At 41.4% G+C, this 26,637-nt stretch overlaps 1 protein-coding gene and 1 long non-coding RNA gene across 3 annotated transcripts in view; one reads left to right on the top strand and one right to left on the bottom strand.

Moving 5' to 3' along the window:
• Positions 1–760: 760 nt before the first annotated feature.
• On the bottom strand, positions 761–7,244 carry CDKN2AIPNL (CDKN2A interacting protein N-terminal like; the record flags this gene model as incomplete). 2 transcript variants are annotated; one of them, XM_079771418.1, is made up of 3 exons in its annotated part: positions 6,957–7,243; positions 5,609–5,708; positions 761–2,611 (listed from the first exon to the last, which is right to left on the bottom strand). In XM_079771418.1, the coding sequence occupies exons 1-3, from the start codon at positions 7,193–7,195 to the stop codon at positions 2,600–2,602; spliced, it is 351 nt and encodes a 116-aa protein (XP_079627544.1). In that variant the 5' UTR covers positions 7,196–7,243. The 2 variants fall into 2 exon arrangements, with proteins under 2 accessions (XP_079627544.1, XP_079627543.1); XM_079771417.1 differs by lacking the exon at positions 761–2,611 and having other exon boundaries at positions 5,582–5,708; positions 6,957–7,244.
• Positions 7,245–7,715: 471 nt separating this feature from the next.
• The window catches only part of LOC307099634, a 67,626-nt gene continuing 48,704 nt past the window's right edge, over positions 7,716–26,637 (top strand). The window contains exons 1-2 of the long non-coding RNA XR_013813537.1: positions 7,716–8,186; positions 15,516–15,562. This is a non-coding gene — a long non-coding RNA (uncharacterized lncRNA). The remainder of the gene's footprint in view (positions 8,187–15,515; positions 15,563–26,637) is intronic.

Below are 26,637 nucleotides of genomic sequence, written 5' to 3' on the forward strand. Positions count from 1 at the left end.
TCTTCCTAAGATATCACTTGATCCTCACCCCATCTTTGGGAAGACTATAATAATAAAAGTATAATATGCAAATCAACCATGCTATGACATGCACTGGCGCCAGGCCAGCCAAGGCAGGTGTGATGCGATTGGTTGGGGGTCGGGGGGCCCAGGCCACCAGCCAGCAACACTGGGGCGGGTGGGAGGGGCTGGCCAGCAATAGCCCGCAGAGGGAGACCCAGACCAGCCAAGGGATTGCACCCCATGCAGGTCGCCTGCAGAGGGAGGCGACTGGTGGCAGGGGAGTGGGGGCAGCGCTGCACAGATGGGAAGCAGTGGCAGCGGTGGGAGCAAGGCCAACTGCGGCAGCCAGGGGAAGGAAAGCCCCGAGAGGCTCATACCACGGGCCAGGCCTAGGGACCCTACCCGAGGGCTCCCGGATCGCAAGAGGGCACAGGCCAGGCTGAGGGACACCCTCTTGCCCCCTCCCCACGTGCATGAATTTCGTGCACTGGGCCTCTAGTATATATGAAGAGGCCAATATCTATTAGCATATATCTGGTGCGAGCTCCTGTTTGGAAGCTAAGAGTGGACCATTTTACCAACACCACAGGAGTGCTGTGATGCAAAAAAAAATTGGACTTCAATACCAGAAAAACATGAGGATAAAATTATAAAATCTTATTTAATTGTATAGGTAAGATAGCCATAGAAGTCATAAAGACGAGAAGAAAAAGAAGTTGCTTAAACTGAAGAAATAATGAAAAACACATCAAAAAATGGTATTAGAAAATTTGATTTTGTTTACCTAGAGAAGTCTTCAAAAATAAACTGATGGGGATGGGGTGGAGAAGTTTATCAGTCAGTACACAATTTAAGCTTGCTGTATGCGATATATTCCTGATGGGATATTATTAATTTATTGAGACATTATATCTTATAGAGAAAAAAGAATCCATCATGAAAAACCCATGGAAAATGCATTTTAAAAGTGAATAATCAGCCCTGGCCGGTGTGGCTCAGTTGGCTGAGTGTCATCCTGTGCACCGTGAGGTCATCAGGTTCGATTACCAGTCAGGGCACAAGCCCAGGTTGTGGACTCGAGCCCCAGTAGGGGGTGTGCAGGAGGCAGCCAATTGATATTTCTCTCTCTCTCCTTTCCCCTCTCCAAAATAAACAAAAACATTTTTTAAAAGTGATAACCACACTCTGATTTTTCCACTTTATAATTTGATTTTTTTAAGCCACACAAATTTGTGCAAATCAGAATGAGAGAGACTAGGCTACATTTAAGGAAAAGAAGAGGTTAAGGCTCATTAAGCATATGCTTGGCCTTCCATCTTAATCCTTGCCATAGCTCTGGTAGTAATTTCTATGATCTCCATTTTTCAGATAAGGCTGAGGAAGAGAAGTGGCTTGTCCAGAGTTATAGGTCAGAGATCTTGTTTCTTCCAACGTGGTCCACTCTAGTGGTCACTAGAGATGAGCTAAAAGTTACACAAAGATGAGGCCCATCCAAGGTGTGCAGCCTGGCCTTAAGCCATGGCAAGAGTCATCCCATTTCTCTGCCACCAGACACCATGCTACCACAGTCAGCTCTCCTCGTTAGCACTTCTGGTTGTTCAAGTACCTGTGTTTTTCAGTAGGTTATGCTAAAGCAGGATCCACTGTCTTATTTACTACTATTCTCAGGACCAAGCACCCTGATGAGTGAATCCTGCTGTGATTGGCTATTACACTGCTGTCTCCTAAATGATGTACCTCTCTCAGTATTTATGCTTGGAATAAATACTTAATGGTGGATACTAAATAGGAAAGAGGAACAGGAGAGGGATAAAGAATAGATACATTAACTAAAAGGGAGAAATTAATACCAAAATTTCAGCGCAGAGCAGCACTGCAATAAAGAATTTCTTTTGTGCTTGGCAATTCCTCAAGTCTAGTAGAAGATAAGAGCGTAAGGCTCCCTCCAGAAAAAAAAAAGAAAAAAAAATGTGGCCTTTACTCAGCAGCTGGGAGACCTTCTAGAGAATCTATAGATCAACTGGCTACCTGGACCAAACTTTGGAATCTTGTCAGTTTTAAAATAAGATTAGATGCTCTTTTGTAGGCTGCCTCTTCCCATGAGCTGATGGGTACTTAAAGCCTATGGTTTGATTCTCTCATCTCTTTAAAAAAGATGAGTGTGTGTGACAGTGGAGTATATGGGATGGTGTAAACTTCAGATAGAAATAGGAAATAAAAGGTCTGGTTTGTGGGGGGAAAAAAGGACCATAAGGACCAGAATCACACTCAAAGGGACATTGTTGAGAAACCCAAAGTGTAAAATCCATTACCTGCCATTTTTACATCAACATAAAAAAATATGCATTTTAACAAAAAGTTTGATATTCAAAAACAAAATAAAAAGGCATGATTTATAAATACATAAATATTCATGCATACTTTTACAATGATAGCTACTGGAAGAATGAGACCTTTTAAAATGCCACTTTCATTCCAACTGCCTCTTTCCTACATGTTGGTAATATCAGGAGTCGTAAGAGAGCTTCTGTGGTCAAAGTCACATTCCTCCTTTCTAGCCTGCAGCTGATAATGAAAATGTGATGGATCTTCTGTCTTAGCTTTGATGCTGGGGAGAAAAAAGGAAAAGGTTATGTAGTCATGTAGTCCAGTGAATCAGATTCATAAACTATAGCAGTGATGCAATATTTATGTACTACCCAGATAGTAAGTAGACTCAAATTATTAATATTTTACTACACACAAAAAATTCAGAACTCTGACCATACCATCCATTTGGAAGCCAGAACCTAATTTTATTTTGTCATTTGTGATCTGTAAATGTTCACAATTTAATGTGATAATGGAAATACTTAAAATATAACTTTTTTTCCTGGCATGCTTTCCAATGAAAGGCTCTAAAAGCAGAATCACACAAACACTTATTGTTCTACATTTAAAATCCGCTAGATCCAGGTAGTAATTCACAACATTCCACATTTAGTCAGGATATTTAGGAAATGTGAAGGTTATGTACTTCTGGATTTCACACTATTAGAAACTGTCTTGAAATAATGGCGAAATGAAGCAGACATTATTTCTGGGTACTCTCTAGCACCTTTGGTAAATTTAAACATGGCTTTAGACAACTTTTAAGCAGGGTGTGAAGAAATCATTTTGGCTGTCACCTTGTATTTGAATGGATTTCCTTAACATTTAGCAGTGTGAATGAATCAATCTGAGAGTCTTTTTAGTAATCAGAGTTTTCAAGGTATGACCGATATCCTAGCTAAGCCTATTGCATCAGTCTTTTTGAGTAATTTAAAAGCAGCAAAATTCCTCAGCAAAAACAAAAATATAAGAAGTCTTTCTCCTTTTAGGAGAATGCAGTATCACCTAAAGAAACCAACTTCAAAGGGAACGAGATTATTCTCTAAATTGTCTCTCAGATTTCTGATAAGCCCAAGACAACAACAGCACAACAGTTGCCACTGGCTTTGGTTGCTGCAAGTCTGGTCTTTGACACAAAGTGTTGATATGTGATCCACTCATCCTTGGCACCAGGCAACAGGCTGGCCTATGGGGTCAGGCAGAGCTTTTCTGGCTTCTTTTAGCAGATAAAGGAGAAAAGGTAGCTCCACTGAGCATTTATCTTGGTGATGCAAGACAAAACTGATTTAACTAATCTGACAGGTTGCTTTTTTTTTAAAATACATACTCGCCACCTTAGAATCATATCTCCTGCCACCAAGTGGCTGCTCCATTACCCTTACAGCTTGCCAAGACTGTACATAATGCACAAAAAAAGAACCTCTTGAAACGCAGATACACTCATTTTTCTAACTTCTCTTTCACTTTCCATTCTGCCATTTTCCCTCATGGATAAAAATGTTTTCAGGGGAAATGGACAAGTAATTACGATGAAAAAGTCTTTCTTTTAGTCAATAATGACAGCTTCCTAGTCAATCACTCCTCTTTCTCAAGACAATGCATTTGGAAATATTAATTCTGACAGTCATAGTAATGACACCCTTTCTGAGTAAGCTGCTGCTCATTTGTTAATTATTGCTTATTAATGGATAAAGCTGGTCAACCACAAAGCTGCCAGTAGGTGCCTAGGGATGATTGTTAGATAAATGATTGTTCGCTCAATATATTTGTGTTTTAATCTCCCTCTTTCAAAAGAAAAATTATACACTGCAACTGTCTGACAAGTACCATCAGTAGACCAGACACTCTAACTGCTGAGCCAAACCAGCCAGGACCATAAGTGTTTTTAAAGTCTTACTTTAAAGAGCTTATGTCCCTAAGTCATCTTCACTAAGTCCTAAGATATCAACAATGCCAGGCGATTCCTTTCCACCTGCTAGCTAGCTTTAAGACTCAACTAAACTCTAATTTTAGAGGTAGGGGTCAATTGTGGGCAGAACTACAACAGATGTTTTCAGGTGCACGGCTCAACATCAAGGTTTTCTTTTGTTCTGGGCTGGCAATGTTGCTTAAGGTTTGCCAGTCTCTATTACATGCAAACACCTCAGGGCAGAGACAAAAGTCCCCGAAGGCTCTTTCCAGTGGGCTCTCAAGGTGGCCTTCAATGGAGGGGACAGCCTTCAACACCAAGTCTGTCATGCACACATGCCGGGGTTGCAGGCTCAATCCCCAGTAGGAAGCGTGCAGGAGGAGGCAGCCGAATGATGATTCTCATCACTGATGTTTCTCTCTGTCTCTCCCCCCTCTCCCCTTTCTCTCTGAAATCAATAAAAATTAAAAAATATATATTTAGAAAAAGAAAAACAAGTATTGAAGGAAATTGAAACACACGTAATCCAAAAATGTTACAGAAGTATAGGCTCCCTGCAGGCTTCTTCCAGGTAGCCAGATGCTAAGGATTAGTTTGACCACAAAGCTGGTTTCTAGGGTGCCAGGTTCATGCCCGAGAACTATTCTCTGGAGGCTAACAGTATGCAATGACAGCATAAAAAAATGGACATCCCAGGGCAGAGCTCCCTACATTTTTAAAAATATATATATTTTATTGATTTTTACAGAGAGGGATAGAGAGTTAGAAACATTGATCAGCTGCCTCCGACACACCCCCTACTGGGGATGTTCCCGAAACCAAGGTACATGCCCTTGACCGGAATCGAACCTGGAACCCTTCAGTCCGCAGGCTGATGCTCTATCCACTGAGCCAAACTGGTTAGAGCGCTCCCTACATTTTTGATGCTCCTTTACAATGTATAACAGTTTAGAGAGACCTTCCCCCCAACACACACATACACTTCGCTCTGGTCTGTGGGTAATGTTAGGGACGTGCGTGTCAATTACAAAACTTCCTTAGTCTCTCCTGGGAGCTGCAACCCAAATATCTTGAAGTGGTCTGATCTCTAATAGCCTGGCATGACAAAATACAGCTACATACAAGAGAGGAAAGTATATTACAAAAGAAAATTGATGTGAAAGATTTTAGGGAGGGCAGAATACCTCTTAGAAGCAACAAGCAAGGAGAGAATCTGCCACAAGCAGTTAGGAAGTAAAGGTTCACCCTATTCAGAAAACAGTATATATTCCAATACATCACTATAAACTCTATACCATTTCAAATGCACTTGGAAAGCCTGTTTACCTTTTTCATTAACTCACTTCTGGTAGTAAATTGTGGCAGGTCTTCCACTTCAATCCCATCAGCCATTTCCATCACCTTATCTAAAAGGTCTTTGTTGTAACTGCACAATAAAAAGTAGTAAGGTTAAAAACCGTGGAAAAATTGCTTGTCAGTATGGGGCTAACAAGAAACTGCAGGTAAAGGGACTGTAAACTCAATTCTCCGAGGACTGATTTGATACTACAGGGGAAATCAATACATGTTCAGCAGCAAGTTAGTTAGCAGTTCTTCCCGTTGGGAATACAGAAGTGGCTCTAGGAATGCCAAGAGAGCAGGTATTTCAAAACAAATTTACAAAACAAGCAAAACATTTACAAAAAATAGAGGCACTGTACATCTGGCAGTACATATTCATGGATATGGTAGGAGAGCCAAAAACTTTGTAGTTTTTGAACACATGGAATGTTGGTCTAATGAAAATAAAATTATCTGTTCATTTATCCAACTTGCTGACATTTGCTGAATCTTGGATCCTGTTAACCAGGATTTCCCAGGGGTGTCTTAGAAGGCAGAGAAAAGAGATGGATGTGACTGGCAAGATTTGCTTCCACAAATCTTGTTCTAATGACCCCCAACATCTGAAAGCAAAATCAAGTGGCTTAGGGCTAGGTGACAAGAGTCAGACAACCAGGAGTACGCTGAGTCATTTTATCGTAACATAATTTCAGGAAACGCTAAAATAAAAGGAGATGGGAGCCTCGAGATCTGTCACCTTCTTCATGGCTGGGGAGAGGGGGATGCAAGACATCTGTTACTTTCATAAGAGGAAAGGCAATGAGGCAAAAGCTGGCTCTGGCTCAGAGTCCAGCAGATTGGGGAGGGGGAAGATAAAAGCGAGGGCCACAGATTACATCCTGCCAGAAGCTGCAAGGCCCTAGGTATGTCACCTCCCCTCTCTCAGCTTCTTCATAAGTAAATTGGGGGCCTCAGTTTTCGTCTCTGCATTTGCCATGTGGGTGAAAGGAGCTAATGGACTTGAAATGCACTCTGCAAAGGTGATGGTTGGAGCTAATACTAGCAATACAAACAACAATGGCAATTTTAGAGTCCAGCATGTATTGAGCTCTTGCTAGATGGCAGCCTGTGTGCTAAGTGCTTTTCACCCTTCAATATTGCAATCTTCACAACTCATTTTCCAAATGAAGAAACTGAGGCTCAGAGAGGCCATAAATATCTTTCCAGGGCTAAGGGTGGGAATCAGACGTAGGCCTGGCCAGTGCGGTTGGAGGTTGGGGGCGGGGTCAGCCTGGGCCAGAGCTGCGGGTCGGAAGGCAGGGGACAGGGTCGTCCAGCCGTCAGGGGACCGCACCTGCAACCCAGGAAGAGGTGGTTGGCCCAGACCATGGAGAGGGACAGCAGCTGGTCCAGGCGGCCGCCGCCGTCAGGCGGGTCGCGGTAGTCGGGCAGGTGGCGCAGGATGAATTCCATGCGGGCCTTCCATTGCTTCTCGCTCTCCGAGTAGGAGCGGAACTGCTCGGCGAAGTCGGTCGCCTGCCGAACCCCAGAAACCAGCTCCTCCACCGCTGCGGCGGCATCACCACCCACCATGGCGCCCTCCGCCGCGAGGGGTAGACCCGCCCGCCGCCTTCCCGACACGCACCGCGCCGCTTCCCGGCGGCTAGAGGGGCCCGGGCGGCGCGCGCCTGCGCCGGAGGACCGGCCTGGAGCGCCCTCGCCGGGCGCGGCGGCCTGACCGGCCAGGCAACTCAGATCTCCGCAGCCCTGGGCTCCGGGGCGCAGGGGCGGTTCTCGGCGGACCCCTTGGGGAAGCGGTAGGGAAACGGAGGCCCCCAGGCGCGGAGACCAGGCGTCGCTTTCTGTCCTTCGGCAGCTGGATGCCAGCCAGAACTGTGCTGTGTCCTTGCCCTGAGGGCTCCCTGGGCGCCCGGCTCGCGGACGAATTTCCTCAGTTCGGAGGGAGGACTTTTCTGTGCAGCTGCTCCGGTTCTGTCTGTGATTCCCAGGGGTCGCCACGCCGCACCCAGGTTGTGGGCGACCCGCCTTCCTTGAGCGAGTCATTCATCCAGTTAAGGACCTGCCAGGCCCTTCTTTGCAATGAGAGCAAACCCAGAGCCCTGCTTTAATGAACTTTATCATCTACTGAGGGAGCCATTGGTGAAATACCTAATTGTTCAAGTGAAAATTTTCAACGGGAACACATTTTAAGAAGGAAGAGGTCCAGAGTGCTAGGAGTATTAAGTAAGCAAGAACCTGATCCAGACCTGGGGGTCAAGGAAATGATGCTGGATGCTGAGAGATGCACAGGGGTTAACTACATAAAGAGGAGAAGGCCACGGCAAGAGAGAGCCTGGCCTGGTAAGAGAACAGCCAGAGCTGTGTGACAAGGTCCGAGAGTGGAGGACAGTGGAGGAGGTGAGGCCCCAGAGATCCACCAGGACAGCACGCCATGGGAGAGACTGTGGTCTAGATCCTCAGAGGAATGGGAGCCACTGAAGGATTTTAACCAAAATAGGGACACCTGTGTTTCCAAAAGATGTTGGAAGGAGCCAGAATGTATGTGTCCCGAGGAGATGAGCAGGTGAGCTGGCATGACTGCTGTCTGCTCTAGGATCCCATAGCAGACCTCCTGAGAGACTGAAGAGCTTCGCAGCTAGTGGTGAATTTCCCACCCCTGAAAGCATTCCAGTGCAGTAACAGGGAAATCACCTGAGCCAACATCAGCCTTGAGAGATTATTGACCTAATAGGCTTTCCCATCATCCCCTTTAAGATGTGGGATAGGGTACAGAGCCGCCCTAGAATCAGGATTAAGGGCTCCAGTGAAGGTCCTATGTTGTGAGCAGGGCCCAGGGGCAGAGCCAACCATGTGCTGTCTGCTGCTTCTGATGAGAAATCAGCTGCATACCTCCCCCACCCCCCAGGCAGAAACCGCATACAGAATGGAAATACCAGGCAGTCTTATGAGTATACTGTCCCTGCAGACCCAGCACCAGATGCAGTGACATCTCATTTACGGTTAACAATATGGAGGCATGCTGCTCTCACCCTGTGAACAAGGAGAGGGTGGACAGGGCTGTGAAGCCAAAGACAGACTCAGCTTCTCCACAGCAATCAGGAATAGATGCCCAGAGCCGGGCCTGAGTGCAGATCACATCTCCTGAGGGGCTTGTTAAAACCGCATTCCCAGGCCCATCACCAGATACTCAGAGTCAAGGCCCTAGGTAATTAATTCCACCTGCGACTGACCAAACTTAATGCTGATAAGGGTTTGCTGAACAAAATTCTTTGTCACCCGATTGTAAGGTGGAAAGGCTGACCCACAAATAGGAACCAGGGCTCTGTGACCAGCAGCTGCAGCTACACAGCTATGTCAGCCACAGGGGTGTGAAAAAGCTAAGGGGTCATCCAGCAACTAGCTTATTTAGCATCATCTTTGATAACGATGGGATAGATGAATACATACGTACCTATATACAAACATTCTCAGACATGTATGTAGGTTATAAGAACCCAAAAGTGCACAAATGGGTATTCTTTAAAAAATGTATTTTATTGATTTAAGAGAGTAAGGGAGAGGGAGAGAGAGATAGAAACATCAATGATGAGAATCATTGATTGGATGCCTCCTGCACGCCCCCTACTGGGCACATGTCCTTGACTGGAATCCAACCCAGGTCCCTTCAGTCCTCAGGCTGACAGCTCTATCCACTGAGCCAAACTGGCTAGGGCAGTATTCTTTGTTTTTAATAATATGAAATTATTGACCTTATGCTTTCAAAATGTAAAGCAGAAAAAAAAATTTTAATGTGAAGTAGTTTACAAATGCTTGTATTACTTTTAAAAATATATATATTTTATTGCCCTAACTGGTTTGGCTCAGTGGATAGAGCATTGGCCTGAGGACTGAAGGGTCCCTGGTTCGATTCTGGTCAAGGGCATGTGCCTTTGGTTGCGGGCACATCCCCAGTGGGGGGCGTGAAGGAGGCAGCTGATCGGTGTTTCTCTCTCATTGATGTTTCTAGCTCTCTATCCCTCTCCCTTCCTCTCTGTAAAATAACAATAAAATATATATTTTTAAGAATATATATATTTTATTGATTTTTTACAGAGAGGAAGGGAGAGGGATAGAGAGTTAGAAACATTGATGAGAGAGAAACACGGATCAGCTGCCTCCTGCACACTCCCTACTGGGTATGTGCCTGCAACCAAGGTACATGCCCTTGACCGGAATTGAACCTGGGACCCTTGAGTCCGCAGGTCGACGCTCTATCCACTGAGCCAAACCAGTTAGGGCTGCTTGTATTACTTTTATAGAACCCTGAGGCAAGTCCAGTTACTAACCAGTTTTTGTCTCTAACTTGTTTCTATGATTCAGATTTTCTCAGAGTACTTACTTCCATGGACAAAAATCAGTTTTTCTACCTTATCTTTTTTTAAACATTTTTATTGAGATCCAATTCATAAACCATAAAATTCACTCATTTAAAGTTTTTAATTCAATTAGTATATTCACAGATTTATTCAACCATCAACACAAATTAAATATAGAACATTTTCATCACCCCCCAAAAGAAACTCTATATTCATTAGCAATTGCTCTCTTTCATAACAACTAACCTATTTGTCTCTGGATTTCCTATTGTGCACATTTAACATAAGTGGAATCATACAATATGTGGTCTTTTATGACTAGCTCTTTCACTAATATAATGTTTTCAAGGTTTACCCATGTTGTGACATGTGTCAGTATTTAATTCCTTTTTTAAAAAATTGATTAGAGATAGAGAGGAAAGGTGAGAGAGAAAGAGAGAGAGAGACCCATTTGTTGTTCTACTTATTATGCATTCATTGGTTGATTTTTGTATGTGTCCTGACCAGGAATCGAACCGTGACCTCCTGGTTCATAGGTTGACGCTTAACCATTGAGTCACCATGGCCGGGCTCTCTTGCCCTTTTTAAAATTTTTTTTTATTGATTTCAGAGAGGAAGGGAGAGAGATAGAGAGATAGAAACATCAATGATTAGAGAAAATCATTGATTGGCTGCCTCCTGCATGCCCCCTACTGAGAGGGATCGAGTCCACAACTGGGGCATGTGCTCTTGGCCAGAATCAAACCTGGGACCCTTTAGTCTGCAGACTGACACTCTATCCACTGAGTCAAACCGGCTAAGGCTCTCTTGCCCTTTTTTAAAAAATTGTTTTAATTGATTTTAGAGAGGAAGGGAGAGGGAGAGAGAGAGAGAAATATTGATAAGCGATACATTGATTGGCTGTCTCCTGCCCACTCCTCATCAGGGATCGAGCCTGCAGCCTGGGCATGTGCCCTGACACTGAATCGAACTAAGCTACACTGGCCAGGGCAGATCTCTTGCCCATTTTTTTAAAAAAATAGACTTTATTTTTAGAGCAATTTTATGCAGAAAAATTGAGTGGAAAATATTGAGAGTTTCCATATGTTCTCCCCTACACACACATAGCCACCCCCACTATCAACTTCTCCCACCAGCGTGGTATATTTTGTTACATCATTATCATCCAAAGTTCATAGTTAACATTAGTTTTCACTCTTAATGTTGTACATTCTATGAGTTTTGACAAATGTATAAGGACATATATTCACCATTAGAGTAACATACAGCATAGTCTTACTGCCCTAACAATCCTAAGTGTCATTTGAAGAGCAAAGTTTTTATTTTGATGAAATTCAATTTCTTTTATGAGTCATGCTTTTTGGTCCTATCTAAGAAATCTTTGTCTAACCCAATGACATAAAGATTTCCTGTTTTCTTCTGGAAGTTTTAGGTTTTTCATTTAGGTCTATGATTCATTTCAAGTAAATTTTTGTATATGATGCAAGGTATGGGTTGTCATGAGCAATAAAGGATATGAGATTTTACCCTACTTGCAAGTTAACAACTTGCCCTGCCACAATTTCAATGGATGCTGACAAAAGACGTAGGACTCCTAAGACAGAAACAGAACTTGATTACAGCACAGCAAGCTGTGTGATCGCATGTTTGCATTGGTTCCCCATGTCCCCCAGGTCTCACAGGGGCCAAAAGACCCAGGTGGGTGAAATACAAACAGGTACACAGAGAGGGTTTGTACCACAGCTCAGCAACTCCAAGCGCAGGGAACATCAATCTTTTATAAAGGACTGCAAGCAAACCTGTGCAACCTTTGCCCCAGAACAATACATTATCTTTTTATCTGAACAGTAAAAAAAAAAAAAAAAAATTGCCATTTGCTCTGAAGGTAGACACTATCTCCAGACTGTTTCATGGACAAACACCCTTGAAAAGACAATCTGGAACAAAAGGAGTTGAATCTTCCAATTCACAATTCTGATGTATCTCTCCACTTATTTAGAACTTACTCTTGTGGTATATTTTAAAATCCGATGAAACATTAGACTTATACACACTTTTATCACTTTACTTGTTTTTCATTCCTTCTCTATCTCTTACAATCTGGTTTCATGTCTAACTCTTAAGATGTGAAGATGCATGAGAGACCCATGGAGAATTGTCTCCCAACATAGGTTGAGATTCTTTTTTACCTTTTTAAAAAAGCATATTTATTGATTTCAGAGAGGAAGGGAGAGGGAGAGAGAGATAGACACATTAATGATGAGAGAGAATCATTGATCAGCTGCCTCCTGCATGCCCCACATTTGGAATCAAGCCCGCAACCCAGGCATGTGCCCTGACTGGGAATCAAACCGTGACCTGAGCCACACCGTCTGGGCTTTTTAACCTTTTTTCCTCCCTCCCTCTCTCCCTCCCTCCCTCCCTTCCTTCCTTTCCTTCCTTCCTTCTCCTCCTCCTTCCCCTCCTCCTCCGCAACTCTTCCACCCCCTCCTCCTCCCCTCTCCTCCCCTCTCCTCTTCCTCCTCCTCCTCCTTTTTTGGATATGGTTGTCTAATTGATCTAGTGCAATTTGTTAAAAATACTATTCTTTTTCCATTTAATTGCCTTGGTACTTTTGTCAAAAATCAATTGACCATATATGTGTGAACCTATTTCTGGACTCTATTCTGTTCCATTGATCTATTTGTCCTCTTACCAATGCTATACTGCCTTGAATACTATAACTCAGGAGTTAGTAAACTGTTTTTGGAAACGATGGGTTACCTATGATTCCTGTTGCATACTTTTCTTTCTTTTTCCAAACATTTAAAAAACTAAAAAAAAAAAAGCATTTTTAGTTTCTAAGACTTACAAAAACAACCTCCAGGTTAGATTTGGTCCATGGACCATAGTTTGCCAACCCTGCGGTAGCTTTATAGTAAGTCTTAAGATCAGATTGTTTGAGTCCTCCAACTGTGTTCTTCCTTTCTTCCTTTCTTTCTCCCTCCCTCCCTTTCTTTCTTTCATTTTTAATTTTTAAAAATTGGTTTTGAGCCCGGCCAGTGTGACTCAGTGGTTGAGCATTGATTGACCTATGAACCAGGAGGTCCAGGAGGTCACAGTTCAATTCCCGTCAGGGTACATGCCCAGGTTGTGGGCTCAATCCCCAGTGTGGGGCGTGCAGGAAGCAGCCGATCGATGATTCTCTCTCATCATTGAAATTTCTATCTTTCTCTCCCTCTCCATTCCTCTATGAAATCAATAAAAATACTTTTTTAAAAATTGATTTTGAGAGAAAGAAAGAGAGATTTATTGTTCCACTTATTTATGCATTCATTGGTTGGATTCTTGTATGTGTCCTGACCGGGGATCAAACTTGCAACCTTGGTGTATCGGGACAAGGTTCCAACCAACTGAGCTATTCGGCCAAGGCCAACTGTGTTCTTTTACAAAATTGTTTTGACTATTTTATGCTATTGCTTTTTGATACAAATTTTATCATTAGTTTGCCAATTTCTAGAAAAATAGGCTGCTGGGATTTTAATTGGGATTGTATTGAATCTATAGATCAATGTGGGAAGAACTAACATTTAACAGCATTGAATCTTCCAATTCATAATTCTGATGTATCTCTCCACTTATTTAGATCTTATCCTTATGGTATATTTTAAAACCCGATGAAACATTAGATTTATACACACGTTTATCACTTTACTTGTTTTTCATTCCTTCTCTATCTCTTACAATCTGGTTTCATTTTCCTTCTGCATGAAAAATTTGTTTGCATTTTCTTTACTATAGGTCTGCTGGTGGCATGCTCACTTTTTATCAACCTGAAAATGACTTTATTTTGCCTTCTGTATTAGTTATATGGCTGCATAACAGATTACTCCAAAACGTAGTGACTCAAAACAATAAACATTATCTCACAATTTCTGTAAGTTAGGAATGCAGGGGGAGCTCAACGGGGTGGTTCTGGCTCAGTGAATGTTCAGAACATTCACTGACTGGGGCTTCATGTGTGGGAAGGCTTGTTTAGGGCCAGAGGAGCCACCTCCAAGATGGTGCACTCACATGGCCATTTGCCACAGGTCTCAGTTTCTCACAGACGGACCTCTCCCCAGGGCTGCTTGAGTGTCCTCATATGGCAGGGTCTTCCTTCAGAGTAAGTGAGTCAAGAAAGAGCAAGGTAGAAGCTACAATCTTTCATGACACGGATTCCTAGGTCACATAACATCGTTTCTGACTTATTCATTAGTCACTAAGTCCAGTACACATTCAGGGGCATGAGAATTAGGCTCCATATTTTGACCCCACCAATGTGTCTCAGTGGTTGAGCATTGACCTATGCACCAGGATGTCACCAGTTCAATTTCTGTTCAGAGCACATACTAGGTTATGGGTTTGATCCTTATTGGGACCATGCAGTAGGCAGTTGATCAATGTTGATATTTTCTCTCTCATCGATTGATGTTTCTATCTCTCCCTCTCCCTTCCTCTCTCCCTTCCTCTCTCTCTCTCTCTCTCTCTCTCAAGTCAATAAAAACATATTTTCATATTTTTAAAAATAGGCTCCACATTTTGGATGGAGTGTCAAATGTATTCAAACCACCAAATCTTTCTTTCCATTTTTTCCTCCTCTTTTTGCTCCTCCTCTTTCCTTCACCTCCTAATACTATCTTGAACATTCCTCTCCAATCCTTTTGGGCCTGGGAACCTTAAGAGAATTCTAGAGGATACACTAGAAAATAATCTAGAATGTTTTTCTTCAATTCTTTTACCACTAATTTGTTTCTCATGCCTATAATGCATTGGTTACTAAGTCTAACATATCCTAAATATTAGAGTCTCTAGCTTTTTCCTGTTAAGCAAACTATTGCTTTTCTGCTAAGAATTTTTTTTTCATTTTGAGGAAGTACCCATTAATTCCCATTTTACTAAATGTTTTAAATCAAGAATAAGTATATATCAAATGCATTTTCAGTATTTATAAAGCTACCCATGATTTTCTATTTAAAACTATTAATATGACCCCACCGGTTTGACTCAGTGGTTCAGTAGTTCATAATATGATGATTTATATTAGATTTTCTAATATTGAACTTTATTTCCATTCCTAGAATAAACTCCATTTGGTCATATATTCTTTTTTAAAAATAACTTTTATTTATTTATTTTTAAATATGTTTTTATTGTTTTCAGAGAGAGGAAGCGAGAGGGATAGAAACATCAATGATGCAAGAGAATCATTGATCAGCTACCTCTTGCATGCCCCCTACTGGAGGTCAAGACCACAACCCAGGCATGTGCCCTGACAGGGAATCGAACTGTGACCTCCTGGTTCATGGGTCAATGCTCAACCACTGAGCCACACTGACCAGCTGGTCATAATATATTCTTCTTTCAGTGTGCTTTTGGATTCTATTTACTAAAATTTTATTTAGGAGTTTTGTATTGATATTTTTAAATGAGATTGGCCTATTTTTCTTTATTCTTATTATATTTTGATATCAATGTACTTATATTTTCTTTTTGAAAAGAGTTTGTTCTTTTTCTAGGCTATGGAGCATTTTAAAAAATCACTGGAATCACTTGTTCTTTAAAGGTTAGTAGAGTTGTTGAATTCCCCTATAAAACAATGAACCTGGTGTTTCTTAGGTTTTTTTGGGGAGGGAGAAGGGTGTTTGACAAATTTTATCAAATTATTTTGACAAAATTATTTCTTAAAAGTTTTATTGTAACTTATTAGCATTATGTCTATATGTTATATTATGCATAATATTATATTCAAATTATTTTGAAAAATTTATGCAAATTGGTCTATTTTGGTTTTCTATCTTTAGTTTCTGATGAAATTATATATTTCATATAGGTTTTCAAATTTATCTGCATAAAATTGTATAAGGTATTCTTTTTTGTTTTGTTTTTTACTTTCTAATATTTGTGTGACTATTTCCCATTTGTAATTTCTTATTTTGGATTTTAGTGCATTTCCTTTATTATGATTAACTTAGCTTGCGACTTACCTAATTTATTGAATTTTTTAAAAGAATAAGCTTATTTATAAGTTCTACTATAATTTGTTAGATTAACTGATTAATTTTTGTATCTATCTTTATTTATTTTTTCTTTGGTTTATTTTATAATTTTTTTCTTGTTTCTTGAGCCAGCTGTTTGTTTCATTTATTTTTCTTTTATTTATGTTGATATACTTATTTAAGGCGGTGAATTTTTCTTTGAGTACTACTTTAACTATACTCCTATATCCTTTTATATATGCTCATTATTATTGTTTACTAGAAAGTCTACAGTTTTGAATTTGTATTTTCCATTTGATTATGGATTTATTTAATATATACCCATACACACATCCAAATAGAAGGGCACTCTTTGTTTGTTTTCTAAATATGTTATAAATGTCAATGTTTATTGTGTTGTTATTATAGAATGCTACCTATATTATTTTTACTGTGATGATTTAATGAGATTCGGTTTATGGCCTAACGTATTCTTTTGTGTGTACAAATATTTCAGACCACTTGATAAGAAAGTATATTCTCTATTCTCAGGGCACAATGTTTGATACATATCAGTAACATCTACCTTATTGATTATATTGTTTGGACTTCTAAATTCTCATTTCATTTTGACCACTTGATTTGTTTGGAATTGGGCAAGGCAAATCAAAGTCTTCTATTATTAGTGTGTCTTTGTCTAAATCTCCTTGCATTTCTATAGTTTCTATTATATGAAAGTTCCTGCTATATTATTTTGTGCATATATATTCATATCTTGTTTTTATGGTAAATTGTAGCCTTTAGCATTAAAAACTACTTCTCTTTATTTTGCTTAAAGCTCTTTGTACTGAATTCTATGTTGTCAGATATTAAGAGTTTTAAAGTTTGTATTTTTCTTGTATGCTTTTCTTTGCCCATCCTTTCATTATTAAGCTTTCTGAATTATTTTGTCTTATATGTATACAGACTATAGTTGGATTGGGCTTTGCAATCTATTTTGAAAACTATTTTTAAAGTAGATGAGTTAGCCCAGCTGGGTGGCTCAGCTAGTTGGAGCATTCTCCATACACCAGAAAGCTGTGGGTTTGATTGCTGGTCAGGACACATACCTAGGCGGCAGGTTCTTATCCCTGGTCGGGATGCATTTGTTTCTTTCTCACATCTATCTCTCTCTCTCTCTCTCTCTCTCTCTCTCTCTCTCTCTCTCTCTTTCTCTCTCTCTCTCTCTCTCTCTCTCTCTCTCTCTCTCTCTCTCTCTCCCCCTCCCTCCCTCCCTCCCTCTAAAAAAGTAATAAAAACATATCCTCAAGTGAGGATTAAAAAAATTACAAATAAATAAAATAGATGAGTTAAACTCATTTATATTTATTGAGATAACAGATATATTTGGTCTCAATTCTGTACTTTTTAATGTTGTGTTTTCATTATGTGGTTGCCCTTTTCTTAATGTGGTTCTGATATTTAGGAAGGTTTGTATTTTTGTTCTAGAAGTTACCTTTATAAAATACTGTTGATCCACTCTCTTTAGGGACTGTATCTTTTAAATACCTACTATGAACAATAATAAAATTATCTTGTAATTTCATCCTCTCCCCCTGACCCCTCCTCCTTCATACAATCAATAGAATTATCAATCCTAGTGTTTATATTAAATATGCTTAAGCTTCTACTTTATTTTGAATCTTTAAATACTATCCTTTGAATCAATTAATTTGAGGTGATCAGTGAGCTTATTCTTTTTTAAAATACGTTTTTATTGATTTCAGAGAGGAAGGGAGATGGAGAGAGAGAGAAACATCAGTGATGAGAGAGAATCATTGATGAGAATCATTGTTGGGCTGCCTCCTGCACACTCCACACTGGGGATTGAGCCCGAAACCTGGGCATGTGCCCTGACCTGGAATTGAACCCATGACCTCCAGGTTCATAGGTCAATGCTCAACCACTGAGTCATGCTGGCCGGTCAGTGAGCTTATTCTTATTCCTATCTTCTCTCTCTCTTCTTCAGTTTTTTATTAGTGATGAGAAATTTCTACCATATTAAGGAATGTAACATCTGCATTCTTTTTTAAAAAAATATATTTTATTGATTTTTGACAGAGAGGAATTGAGATGGTTAGAGTTAGAAACATCAATGAGAGAGAAACATCGACCAGCTGCCTCCTGCACACCTCCCACTGGGGATGTGCCCGCAACCAAGGTACGTGCCCTTGACTGGAATTGAACCTGGGACCCTTCAGTCCGCAGGCCGACGCTCTATCCACTGAGCCAAACTGGTTTCGGCAACATCTGCATTCTGATCTGTCATCCTAACCTCTGTATTGGTTTTACTCTCATTTCTGTAGTCAAATACATTTCATGCCCAAGGAGTGGCCTTTTACCTGGATTTCCTCAGACTCGCTCAGTAGTACTGAGACTGCTGTTCCATGATTCTCATAGGTTCCTCAGAAAAGGCTCATGATATTTCCTGATTTCTTACAGGTTTCAATATGTTTGTCTATAGGCTTTATACTTAAACTTTACTTTTCTTCCTTTGAGTGTCTTGTAGGCGTTGCTCCACTGTTGTGTGCCCTGAACAAGTGTTGGAGGGGTGGAAAGGTGTGGCCAGGGGAACTCTCTCTGTTGCCACTTCAAACATGGTCTCTGTGAGTAGTCACCTCTTCTCTGGATTTCAAAGCATGGTTGGTGAGAGCTTCTCTGTCCATCTCTCTTTCCCAGATTTCTTTTTGTTTCTAAGAGAAAGTGACCACTTTTCTTTTTCCAGTGCTTTCCATTGTCCCTAGCAATCTTTCTTTGTATGATTTAGGACTTGTTTTCATAGTTCCCTTTCAAAGTGGGGCTTTCCCGTTCTGGAAAGGAATAATAATAATAAGAGCTTTCTAAGCTCTCTGAGAGTCTACATCCCCTTCTCACTCAAGGTTTTTCACCAGGTTTCCTACTCTTTCTCACCTTTGGCAGCTCCTCACAAAACTTTGGAGGCTGCAGCTGGTTTCTCTATCTGTTGCTGTTCTTGTTGAGTGTGAGTCAATTCAGAGCTAAACTACTGCTCTAAAACAAAACATTCTTCTATTTAATTATAATTTAAAAATGTAATGAATGCCACTGTGACTTGTCCTTTCAACTAAACTTCCATGGACATCTAGGTTTTATTTTACTCCTGATAAACTCCTAGAAGTGGAATTCCTGGTTCAAAGAACTGCACACTTTTAAAGCTTTTACTATGTTTTGCCAAAGTACCTTCTAGAAAGTTTGGGCCTAAGTTTCCATACCTACCAGCTGCAGGCTTCTTCTTTAAAGCGGGTAAATAGTGCAAGACTGCAATGAGTGCTCTCACATTTTTTAATTCCCTTGTTAGCATCATAATTAGCTAGTTAATATTAATAAAAGGAAGAGAGCACGTACCTGAAGAAGCCATCGATGTTTCTCTCTCAGACCGATGTTTCTATCTCTCTTTTCCTCTCTCTCTAAAATCAATAAATATCCTTGGGTGAGGATTTATATATATAAATCCCAGGTAATGTGGGAACAGAGGACACAGTTGGTATTTCTGTTTCAAAAGGCATGAATGGTTAGCCTGTTGTAAATGTACTTAAAGTGTTTTTTTTAAAATGAATTAAACAAGTCCTCTCTCTGCCAGAAACCTTGAAATTGATGTTCTTATAACAGCAGTCAAGTGGCTACTTTTACCTAACTGAATTGATGTTCAGCATTCAAGATCACAGAAAGTTATAGTTCTTCACTATTTTGTACGCCTCGGGCCATACCAGGAGAAGTTCAGTCTGAGTGCCTTATTTTAAGCACAGCATTGATGAACTAAAGTGCTCAAAGGGAGGGATGGAGAAGGGGAGCTGGAGATCAGGTAATGTGGGAGCAGAGGACACAGTTGGAGAGGCCCTATGCCTATCCTATCTTCAGATCTTTGAAGAGCTGTTTTGTAGAAGATGGTTTATTTTCTGCTTTTCAAGGCAGGCATAGGTCCAAAGAGTGAGAGCTATATATAGTAAAGTCAAATTTCATCTTTAAATAGAACTTTAAACCATTAGAGCTGTCTGAAAAATACTAAATACCCCTTGGGTTGAACTGAGCCCCTGGTCATCTCACATCTATAATAGATTCATGATTGAACTAGATAACTAAATATTTTATAATTAAGTGTCTATATCTATATCTATATCTATATCTATCTATGTATCTATCTATCTATATAGCTCTTTGTTTTTATTTTTTTTAAATATATTTTATTGATTTTTTACAGAGAGGAAGGGAGAGGGATAGAGAGCTAGAAACATCAATCAGCTGCCTCCTGCACACCTCCTACTGGGGATGTGCCCGCAACCAAGGTACATGCCCTTGACAGGAATCGAACCTGGGACCCTTCAGTCCGCAGGCCAACGCTCTATCCACTGAGCCAAACCGGTTTCGGCAGTATAGCTCTTTGTTTTTAGAAAGTCTCTTTTGTTATTCTGACCAGTAGTTTTATAGAATAAGACCCTATGGCTACTCATCTTAATCCCAGTTTGATTTCTGAAACCTGTTGCCTCCCTAGCTGCTGTTAACTTCTATTCACATAAGGTATAAATAATAGCAAAGCAACAAAAATGCTTTATGTTTGTGTTCATCCTCATTTTAAAATATCCATATTTTAATTGTTTCTCTCTTTCTCTCTTTATTGATTTCAGAGAGGAAAGGGGGGAGAGAGAGAGAGAGAGAGAGAGAGAGAGAGAGAGAGAGAGAGAGAGAGAAGCATCAATGATGAGAGAGAATCATTGATCGGCTGCCTCCTGCACGGCCCCTACTGGGGATCAAGTCCACAACCCGGGCATGTGCCCTTGACCAGAATCAAACCTGGGACCCTTCAGCCTGCAGGCTGATACTATATTCACTGAGCCAAACCAGCTAGGGCTAATTGTTTCTCTTTATACATTTATGTATGTGTATTGTCAAATTGTATATTTATATATTCCGGGGATGAATTTAGCTTTCAGGAGGACTCATATCCCTAGTCTTAATTATATTAACCACAAAGAATAATTTTCCTAGCACAAAAGGGAAAAATTGATTACATTTCTACCATTAGTCAGTGGTAGAGAATCTCCCCACACAACACAACAACAAAATTCTCCTTTGAGAGTGAAACTTTTAGTAAGCACATTGTAGACAAGATTAGGAACTCATGTAAATTTGCTTAAAGAGATAGTTTTTCAATAAAAAGCAAGAGTTGGTGACATGCGTGTGGTCCCACTCCTGAATTTACTTAAACTGAGGTCCCCTGTCATCCTGCCCTGCTCTCTCTCAGGAGAGAAAATGCAGCCTCGGGACCTCTGTGCCCTGCAGGAGCCTTTGGGCACAGCTCCTGAGCCCAGGGACAGAGCCCTCAGGCAAACCCAGCTTCCAGTCACAGGGCAAGTATAGCGCTCCTTTAAGTGTACTCCGGGCTCACAGAGGCTGGTAAGGAGCTGCTGGCACCACGCCATACCTATCTTGACTAGATACCAAATCACTGCTCAGCATCTGACCAGGAAGTTTTGTCAGCCTCTATACACATCTCCCACACTATGAATATTAATTGCAGAACTTTCTGGTTTCATTATCTCTTTAGCCATAGACCTAGACTGTGGGGTCTATATTTTAGGGTGCCAGATTTAGCAAATAAAATAGGTTAAATTTGAATGGATTTTCTCTGGCAACCCTACCACATTTTCCAATCAACATTTAAGATTTTTGAGAGAAAATAAATGAATGAATGACTAAGTGAATGGATAAATGGAACAATTCAGAGCTGTGATTAATGAGTAACTAATAATTTAAAAATTTTGTTTTTGTCCATGTAAGATATTTTCTATTGATTTTCTTTTTTAAATTTAAAATTTATTTTTAATGAAAATTATATATATATATACACACACACAAATTTTAAAGTCAAATAGTACTAATGGCATATGGTGAAGAACAGCAATCCCCTATCCCACCCAACACCAACCCCCAGCCTGATCCCCAGAGGTACCCAGGTAAATTTTTTCAGCTATTTTGCCCAGTTTTAACCTCCTCCCCATATTTTCCAATAATATACTTATAGTGCCAATTTGTTGATTTGTCAATTTTAGACATTGCTATTTTCTTGCAATTATGGAAGATGAGGGTTTATTTCTTTAGCCATCTTCTGCATCTTCCTTCCCTTTTCCCCAGCTTCCCAACCTGTTTCATAGTCTTTGGTTAAATCCATTATCTTTTTTTACATTGTTATGGTTATGTACATTTTTTGGTGTTGCATTTATTTTCTTTTGCAGTTTATGTGTTGTAGTTTTTCTGTAGGTAGTAATTGCCTCACATTTTTTAATTTACTCAGTCTTTGATAAACTTGTTATTAATTCTCACAACTCTCTAATAGCCCCTCAACAAAATTTCCCACCTAGGCACGCCTGTCAGTTAATCCTCTGGCCCATCTCTGACCTAAAATCCTCTGTTTTCTGGCTCAGAGGGCACTCCTGTCCTGCTGTCACCCAGGGCCTCCTTTGACCTCTCCTGGACACGTCTTCCTCATTGTTGGATTATACTCTTGTTTGGGTGGACAATCTCCTGAGAAAGGGAACATGAAAGGCAAATTATTTGTGATCTCCCATGTCTGAACGCATCTTTTATTCTACCACTTCTCTTAATAATTTGGGTTTAGAATTCTAAGCCATTAATAATTCTCACTCAGAATTCTGAAAATTTCACTCGATTGTCTTTCAGATTCTAGTGCTGCTGCTGCGAAGTCTAGTGCCATTCTGATTCCTGATCCTTTCAATTGACCTGTTTTTCCTTCCTGGGTCCTTTTAGGGTCTCTTCTTTATTCCCGATGTTCTGACATTTCATGATAATGAACCATGAGTTATAAATCTTATTTTTCCTCCCTGAAGATGTTATAGTATTTTTAAAGCTTTCTTCTCCTCCCTGAACTTACGCATTCCCTTCCCACTCGCCCTTACTCCCTCATACCTGTCTGTCATGTCTGAGGCTTTCTTTAAAAGTCTAGGGATCTTGCTGGTTAGAGCATTGTCCCAATATGCCAAGGTTGTGGATTCGATCCCGGGTCAGGGCACATATGAATCAACCAATGAATGCATAAATAAGTGGAATAACAAATTGATGTTTCTGTCTCCCCCCTCCCCTCTTTCCTTTCCTCCTTCTCCCTAATCAATACATAATTTTATTTTATTTTTTTTGAAGTTTGAGGATCTTGACTCTCCACTCATATTTAAGGGTTTTGTGCTATAGAGATGGTTGCATGGTCAGCATGATTGGGTGGAGCTTTTCTAATGGTGGACTTCCCTGTAGCGGGCGTTGGTCATAAATTGGCTTTTGCAGTGGGGATTCCAAATGTCTGTATTAGGAGGTCTTACCCTTGAGTCTTCTCAGTTCCTACAGAAAAGGGTTCTTTAGTCTTCAACTGAGGGTAAGAGGTGTGCCTGCCTGCCAGGTTGTCGGGAAGCAGGGTGAGGAAAAGGAGCTGGGACTTAACCGTTTAGTATCTAGATTTCCATTTAGTCCCCATATTTTCAGTTCTGCACTTCATACCCACCCTCCACAGTTCCTCATGTGCTGATGCAAATTCTCCACTGAGCATATCAGGTCTCCAGTGGGAAAGGGCAAGGTGTGGCGACTCCACTGCCCGCGGAGACTGTGCTCTCACGGAGGCTCTCGGGACCAAGAATCTGTGCCTGTTTGCAGCTCTGCCCTTCCCTGCAGCTTGGTGTGCTTCTCACCTTCTCACAGGGAACCCCTCTGCAGGCATCAGGCCTCCTGCCTCCCCCATGCTGCCATGTGACTCACTGCTTCTTCCTCTGCTTCCCACACTCCCAAAATGTGCTGGCATCCTTCATCTGCTGCCATCTCCTATTCTCATAGACCTTACAGATTTGCAACTCTTTTTATTCCTTTATCGTTGTTTTTGGGAGGGAGCAGAGATTCATGAGAGGCTCTTCTGCCACATTTAACAAGAACTTCTTTAGGGTCTGTTTTCACTCTGAAGCACTTGGGAACAATTTCCAGGCCCCATTCTCCTGCTGTCAGTCAACACAGTCATTTTTTTTTGTTTGATTATGAAGTAGGTGTTTCTTTATGGGAAATAGAGCAAAGTCCAAACACACACATTGTTTAATAGTATTAGTAAAACACTCTTGATCTTTTGAACAAGATTCAAATATGTTTCTCTGCTTTGTCTAAGAATGGGGGACAAAAAAGCATGAGGGGCACTTTGAAATGTGGCCCAAGCCCCAGTGCTTACCAAACCTGCTCTGTCTTCTGGGTTTGAATAAAAGCAAGGAGAATGCCGAAATACCATCTCCTTTGAATTAATCATGAGCCCCACCTCTCCTGCTCTCCTGTGTTTACACATTACTGCTATTGTGCTGTATCTACTGGCGGATCTCCTTTCATCTGCAGCCACACAAAACCCTCTTCATTTAAAGCTACACATGTGGCTCTTGAATTAAGAGGGGGCATTTCAACAGTAATTTCTCATTCCTCTTTTTGAAGGGTTCAATGTCTTAAGGAAAGTTCCCTGCTCTTTCTATGTGCTCTGCTATGCCCAGCCAACATTTAAAGTCTGGAAAAGCTAAGGAGAGGGAGCAGGGCCAGGAGGCTGTCACAGGAAAAGGTGGGTCGGTGGAGGTGGGGCAAAGGGTAAACAGTGGACCAAGATGGAGCGGGCCTTGAATGTCACATTAAGGGCTTTATTTCATTTATTTTTTTTATTGTGATTTTCTTTAAAATCCTCACCTGAGGATATTTTCCATTGATTTTTAGAGAGTGGAAGAAAGAGAGAATGTCAGAGAGAAATATCTATGTTAGAGAAACACATGGACTGGTTGCCTCCTGCACGCACCCCGACCAGGGCCTGGGCCAGGGAGGAGCCTGCAACCGAGGTATGTATGTGCCCTTGACTGGAATTGAACCTGGGACCCTTCAGTCTGCAGGCTGACACCACTGAGCTAAACCAGCTAGGGCCACACTAAGGGCTTTATATTTTCCTGCAGGCAGTGGGGAGCTACCCAAGGACCTTGAACAGGAGAGTGACAGAGATCAATTGTGCTTTAACAAAATTAACCTGATAATTGTGGGTGGGAGGGTTTAGAACAGAGAGAGGCTAGAATCTAGGAGGCCAATTAAACAAAGTGGTTCTTAACCTTGGCTACCAAGATCACTGGAATAGCTTTTTAAAAATCCAGACTCTGGCCTCTACCTTGCAAAACTTTGTTTTAGGTGATTTGGTGATGGGGTCAAGAATCTGTGTTCTTAAAACATTCCTCAGATGCAGCACTGAGCTGGAAGGCTACTGTGACAAGCCAATAAAAGGGACCGGACCTGAAACACGGGGCTGTGCTCTGAGAGGGAGAGGAAGAAACAGATTGGAGAGAGGCTGCCAAGGGTGGTGGTGGAGTCTCACCTGATCTCTGCCTGTTTCAGAGCCTGGAGGAAGGAGGCAGGACGATCATTGAGCTGGGCTAAATGAAGGCTAGTGCTCTCCCTGCAGAAGAGCTAGAGGATCGGATTTGAGAGAAGATGGTGACAGGGGAACGAACATGCAGGATGCCAAAGGGGCCTGGGACTTGGGGAAAGATGAATCTGGGAGCATCTGGCTCCTATATACAGTCATGGAGTGCATGGAGCTGGAGACTACAGTTCAAATCCTTTTGGTTGCACACACACACGTGGACACATGCATGGATACACGTGGACACACACAGCCTTGTTCTGCAGGAGCTCAGTGTTTGTGTGACACTGGAACCACAGCCTCCTCGCTACAGAAAGCTGCTGATGCTAGCATTAACTCAATGTGGCTGTTGTGATGACTTGATGAGATACAGCGTGCAAAGGCTGGGCACAGAGCCTGGCACGCAGGGAGCACTCCGTAAATGGTAGCTATGAGTAATACCAAAAAATGCGATCTCATTTCTGAAGCCAGTGAGCCATAAAGTATTTCATTCAGTGTATCTCACGTCTGAAGCCAGAGAGCCATAAAGTATTTCATTCAGTGTTAGGAGACATGTCCACAGGAAGGCATGAAACCTTTCATTTGTTGCTACTCACTCTAGGTGGCTTTCTCTGGGTGTGTGTTTGGTGAGCCCCTTGCCTTTTATTTCTAGGGCTTTTAGAGAAATGACAGTCCCTTGCTGCTGCGTTTAATTGGAAAGGAGCTCAGAGACCTGAGATTACAATTATGACGTCTTAAATGTTAAGCTCTTCAAAAGTCTGCCATTGCCCTCACTGTCACCCTGAACACATCTGGGAACCCAACCCCTGCAGCGCCCCAGAGCATGCACTGGGCCTCAGCCAGGCTTCACCTGGGAAATCTGAGTGAGTGCCGTGCAGGCAGCAGGAAGATACACAATAAACCGAAGAGCCTGTGATGAGCTCAGAGGAGGTGAGTTGATAATCTGCTATTTATAGCCCCACTAAGAGGCTCTGGCCGCCAGCTCCATGTGAGGCTGGGTAGAAACGATGCTTTCACAGAGCTGAGAGCACAAAATGAAATTGGTGATTCATGGGCAGCAGCCACTTGGAATACAAACACGTCTGCACCCCAGCCCCACTGGCCTTTCAGACACCCACTTTGGAAGCATGTTGCACAGAGTTGCTAGCCTGCTGCCTCCTTCTCTGCATGCGTTTGGACAGGATGTGA

This window comes from Cnephaeus nilssonii (assembly GCF_951640355.1).
Source record: "Cnephaeus nilssonii genome assembly, chromosome: 5".
NCBI lineage: Eukaryota > Metazoa > Chordata > Mammalia > Chiroptera > Vespertilionidae > Cnephaeus > Cnephaeus nilssonii.